The sequence below is a fragment of the Gekko japonicus genome, unplaced genomic scaffold, assembly GCF_001447785.1.
Source record: "Gekko japonicus isolate JY-2015 unplaced genomic scaffold, Gekko_japonicus_V1.1 scaffold890, whole genome shotgun sequence".
NCBI classification, from domain to species: Eukaryota; Metazoa; Chordata; class Lepidosauria; order Squamata; family Gekkonidae; genus Gekko; species Gekko japonicus.
The window spans coordinates 666,836-671,919 of NW_015167565.1; the positions used below are offsets into that span (position 1 = coordinate 666,836).

The 5,084-nt window shown below is 51.8% G+C and overlaps 1 protein-coding gene across 1 annotated transcript in view; it reads left to right on the forward strand.

Moving 5' to 3' along the window:
- FBXO18 (F-box protein, helicase, 18) overlaps window positions 1–5,084 on the forward strand; it is a 60,875-nt gene that overhangs the window by 27,217 nt on the left and 28,574 nt on the right. The window contains exons 9-11 of the mRNA XM_015413816.1: window positions 372–540; window positions 2,743–2,971; window positions 4,243–4,330. Of these exons, the coding sequence (XP_015269302.1) occupies window positions 372–540; window positions 2,743–2,971; window positions 4,243–4,330 (486 nt within the window). The remainder of the gene's footprint in view (window positions 1–371; window positions 541–2,742; window positions 2,972–4,242; window positions 4,331–5,084) is intronic.

The following is a 5,084-nucleotide window of genomic DNA, read 5'->3' on the forward strand; positions in this document are numbered from 1 at the left end:
TAAATAAATAAATAAATAAATAAATAAATTCTGCATGCCAAGCAGATGCTCTGCCCAGTGAGCCACAGCCACTGATCATACCAGCCTTGCTAGACCAAGCGTCTGACATAGTAGGGGGCAGTTTCATGTATACATGTGAAGGAACCACTGTTGGCCTTACCTGTAGATACAGGTGGAGGCCGTTCTAGGTTTGGAGCCCTTGGCTGGTTTCCTGGGCTTGAGGATTCAGAGGCTGAGGCTCGGAAAGAAACTATTTTCCGGAGCAAGTCGTATAGTTGGTTCCATTCTGCCAGAGGCGGGGAGGCCCTGCAGCGTGCGCTCCAGCGGACGGGAATGGCCGAGACGGTTACGGTTGCCCCTTTCCCCAACAGGCACGGGGAAGACCTCTACCTTGATCAAGTACGCAGAGAAGTGGTCCAACCTCCGGTTCCTGTACCTCGCATTCAACAAAAGCATCGCGGATCAGGGCAGGCGGGTGTTTCCCTGGAACGTGACGTGCAAGACGGTCCACTCCTTGGCCTTTGCAGAAGTCGGCAAGCTGTGAGTGGCGACCGTCCCGGTTCCCTGCCTCTGGCCGCAGGGCACGGCAGCATTTTGAGCGTGGCTTCAGTCTCTCGCCCGCTTTTCTACTCAGCCCAAGGGTGCTCATCTGCCTTTGCCTTCAGTGAGCCTCCGCTCTGGGGGAAAGGGACACGTTTGGGCTAGGCAGGTGAAGAACTTCCTGACACTAAGATCATGCCTGGGATAAAGCAGGTAGAGAAAGAGGGACTTTTCTCCCTTTCTCACAATACAAGAACTCGTGGGCACTCCATGAAATTGCTGACAGGTCAGGTTAGAACAGGTAAAAGGAAGTCCTTCTTCACCCAAAGAGTGATTAACAATGTGGCATTCACTGCCACAGGAGGTGGTGGCAGCTACAAGCATGGACGCTTCAAGAGGGAATTAGATAAGCATATGGAGCAGAGGTCCATCGGTGGCTCTTAGCCACAAGGTATAGACAGGAACTCTCAGTCTGGGGCAAGGGATGCTCTGTCTTCTTGGGGCTTGGGGGTTTGTCAACAGTGGGAGGGCTTCTAGTGTCCTGGCCCCACTGCTGGACCTCCTGATGGCACCTGGTATTTTTGGCCACTGTGTGGCACAGAGTGTTGGACTAGATGGGCCATTGGCCTGATCCAACATTGGCTTCTCTTATGTTCTCTTATGATCTTAAGGGTTGCCTCAGTCCTTAGTTCTCGTGGCCCTTTCTGTCATGCCCAGGGAAATGCCGATTGCCACTTTGGGGTCAGGAAGCCATTTTTCTCCAGGCCAGTTTGGCCAGGGACCACTGTTCCCTCTAAGCTGAGTTAGTGTGAGCTAGCTCATAGTTTTTTAGACTCTGGCTCGCACCTTTTTGTCTTAGCTCAGGAACGATGGCTCCAGAGCAAACTAATTTATGCAGCGGCCAAATTGCTCACTCACAACTTTAATGCAAGTAGTTCACAAAGTAGAATTATTGCTCACAAGACTCCATGGCTTAGAGGGAACATTGCCAGGGACCCTGGTGGTTTTTTTTGTCATCTTCTCGGCGTGGCTACTGCATAAATTACTTTGCTCTGGAGCCTTCTTTCCTGAGCTAAGACGAAAATGTGTGAGCCGGAGGCTAAAGAACTGTGCTGGCTCACACTAGTCAGCTTAGAGGGAACACTGGTGGTTAGGACTGGGGGGGGGACCATCGATTTTATTTATTTATTTTATTAATCCCATTTGTACCCCTCCCTCCCCCGCAATGCAGGCTCAGGGCGGCTCACGATCAGTCCATAAATACCATTAAAACAACATAAAATCATCTAAAAACAATTCCATTCTAGCTAGTACAATTTCATAAAGTGCTGGTGATGGTTGATTAGTTGCTCAAGATGGCTGACTTTCAGAGTATACTTCCAAAAACCTAGGAGTCATTCTGCTCATGATCTTCCTGCGGCACAGGCTGGGTGTCAAGACGAAGGGCCAGGGCTCTGTCGTAGTGGCGGCTCCCTAGCTGAAAGCCTGGCGGAAGAGCTCCGTCTCGCAGGCCCTGTGGAACTGTAAAAGATCCCGCAGGGCCCTGATCTCCTCCAGGAGCTCATTCCACCAGGATGGGGCTGCCACTGAGAAAGCTGGTGATGGCTGATTAGTTGCTCAAGATGGCTGACTTTCAGAGTATACTTTCAAAAACCTAGGAGTCATTCTGCTCATGATCTTCCTGCGGCACAGGCTGGGTGTCAAGACGAAGGGCCAGGGCTCTGTCGTCGTGGTGGCTCTCTAGCTGAAAGCCTGGCGGAAGAGCTCCGTCTCGCAGGCCCTGCGGAACTGTAAAAGATCCCGCAGGGCCCTGATCTCCTCCGGGAGCTCATTCCACCAGGATGGAGCCGCCACTGAAAAGGCCCTGGCCCTGGTGGCAGCGAGCCTGGAATCCTTAGGGCCTGGGAGGGTCAGTCGATTTTGAGACCTCGACCGTAGTGCTCTCTGGGGTATATATGGGGAAAGGCGGTCCCACAGGTATGTCAAGCAAGTCTGGGGGCATGACGAAGAGGTAGGCAGTGGCAAAACCACCTCAGAACGTCTCTCGGCTTGAAAACCCCACGGGGTCACCGTGAGTCGGCTGCGAGTTCAGGGGCCTTCCCACCCCATTTGTGGGCTGGGTTGGGTTTACGCTCGGTCTGGGAGGCTCCTTCGGTCTGTAAGACTCTGACCTGTCTCCCTTCTTTTTTCTGTCTGCCTCAGTTACAGCCAGAAGCACAAGCTGAACGGCGGCTCACTGAACTCTTATTGGGTCAGCTTCGTCCTCCAGGAGCGCCAAGGGCAGTCTCGATTCGTAAGGGCCAAGACGGTCATCCAGACCCTGGCGGCGTTTTTCGCCTCCCGGGACTCGACCATCACTTTCGAGCACACGCCCATCTGGTGCAAGAACACCCACGGACAGAGAGTTCTTGTCCAGGAGGACGAGAAAATTGTGAGTATTGGTTGGCGGAACCGGTTGGCTCACCGGGTCAGTTGGGGGGCTGTGGTGCACCTGGTGAACCTCCTGGTGGCACCTAAGTTTTGGCCCCTGTGTGACAGAGTGTTGGACTGCAGGGGCCATTGGCTTTAAAAAGGGAGTAGACAGATTCATGGAGGATCAGTCTATCAATGGCTACTGGCCATGGTGACCGAGGGGAACCTCCACGTTTGGAGGCACTAATCCTCTGGATCCCAGAGCCAGGAGACAACATCAGCCGACGACCTCGGCCTCCAGGCCCTCTTGTTGGCCATCCAGAAGAACTGGCTGGCCACTGTATGAGACAGGATGCTGGACTAAATGGACCATCACTGGTCTGATCCAGCAGGGCTATTCTGGGGTTCTTATGAAGGCCTTGGCCTCTCTGCCCTGTTGTTGGCCCTCCAGAGGAACTGGTTGGTCCCTGTGTGAGACGGGATGCTGGATTAGATGGACCTTCACTGGTCTGATCCAGCAGGGCTATTCTGACCTTCTTAGGGGAAGGCCTCGGCCTCCTTGCCCTGTTGTTGGCCCTCCAGAGGAACTGGTTGGCTACTGTGTGAGACACGATGCTGGACTAGATGGACCCTCACTGGTCCGATCCAGCAGGACTCTTCTGGTGTTCTTATGAAGGCCTCGGCCTCTCTGCCCTGTTGTTGGCCCTCCAGAGGAACTGATTGGCCACTGAGTGAGACACAATGCTGAACTAGATGGACCATCATTGGTCTGATCCAGCAGGGCTCTTTTGGTGTTCTTATGAAGGCCTTGGCCTTTCTGCCCTGTTGTTGGCACTCCAGAGGAACTGACTGGCCCGTGTGAGACAGGATGCTGGACTAGATGGACCCTCACTGGTCTGATGCAGCAGGGCTCTTCTGATGTCCTAGCTGTGCTCAGTCAAAAGACCTGCCAACAGTTAATGAGCAAACCTCTCCATAGCTTTTCAGGGTCCCAGGCTGAAGTCTTTCCCATCACCTACTGCCTGGTCCTTTCTAACTGGAGAGGCTGGGAATTGAACCTGGGACCTTCTGCATGCCAAGCAGATGTTCAACCATTAAGCCGCAGTCCCTCCTCATCTTGAACTTTCTTGTGAGGCAGGTTAGGGTGACCGTATGTGACTGGCCCAAAGTCACTTAGTAAACTTCCAGGGCAGAGGCAGGATTTGAACCTGGGTCTTAGTCGAGCTCTCTAAGCACTACACCACACTGCCCCGGCAGGCAAGACTGTTCTGATGTTCTTGTGCCCTCTAGATCATTCTTGAGGAAGCCAACCGTATTTGGGACAATATGAGAAGTCTGAGACCGACGAAGGAGATGGCGCACAAGATGACCCATGACGGTATATGGGGCTGAAGGATGGGTGAGGGTCGCTGTCTGGACCAAAGACAAACACTCTCCCGTTCTCAGGTGCTGAGCTCACAGCCACCTGGGGCCTTGGGATCCTCACTGGGTCTTGGTCCTTTTCTGAGGCTCTTTTACATCAGGGTTCCTCTCAAGGATGCAGACAGACACTCAGCAGACACTCCCAGCAAGATAGGTTAAAAATACCTCTGCATTTATTTGAATCCTTCAGATAACAAGGAGTGTTTGCTCGGCAGAAACCACTCACAAATTATAGCAATGGCAAAAAAACAACGACACCATACTTGCACTGGGCAGAGGCTGAGCCTGAAGCATTAACTCCTTGTGGCTTCCTTCACTGGGGTAATCTTGCCACTCACCCGAAGGCTTAAGAAAGAGAGTCCACTCCCACAGGCATAGTCCACAGCATTCCTGATTTAATTAACGCTCAGCCCCAAACAGGCTGCAACCAGCCTGTGAAAACTTATAGCTTGGTCGCATTAATAAAAGCCTAAGTTCTGTAAGTTCTAATCCTTACACCTCCCCCACTCCATCGACACGGTCAAAAGACCATGTCGGTGGAGTCACACAAGAATAAAAATTATTGTCCCAAATACAACACAAGCAACATACATAAACCAAATAATATATGCAAAGGTAACAAGTTAACAACAACAATAAAATTTAAAACCATTAAAAGGCACAATTACAAGTAGCACTTTTTAACAATATGGAACTGAAGATATGTAAAT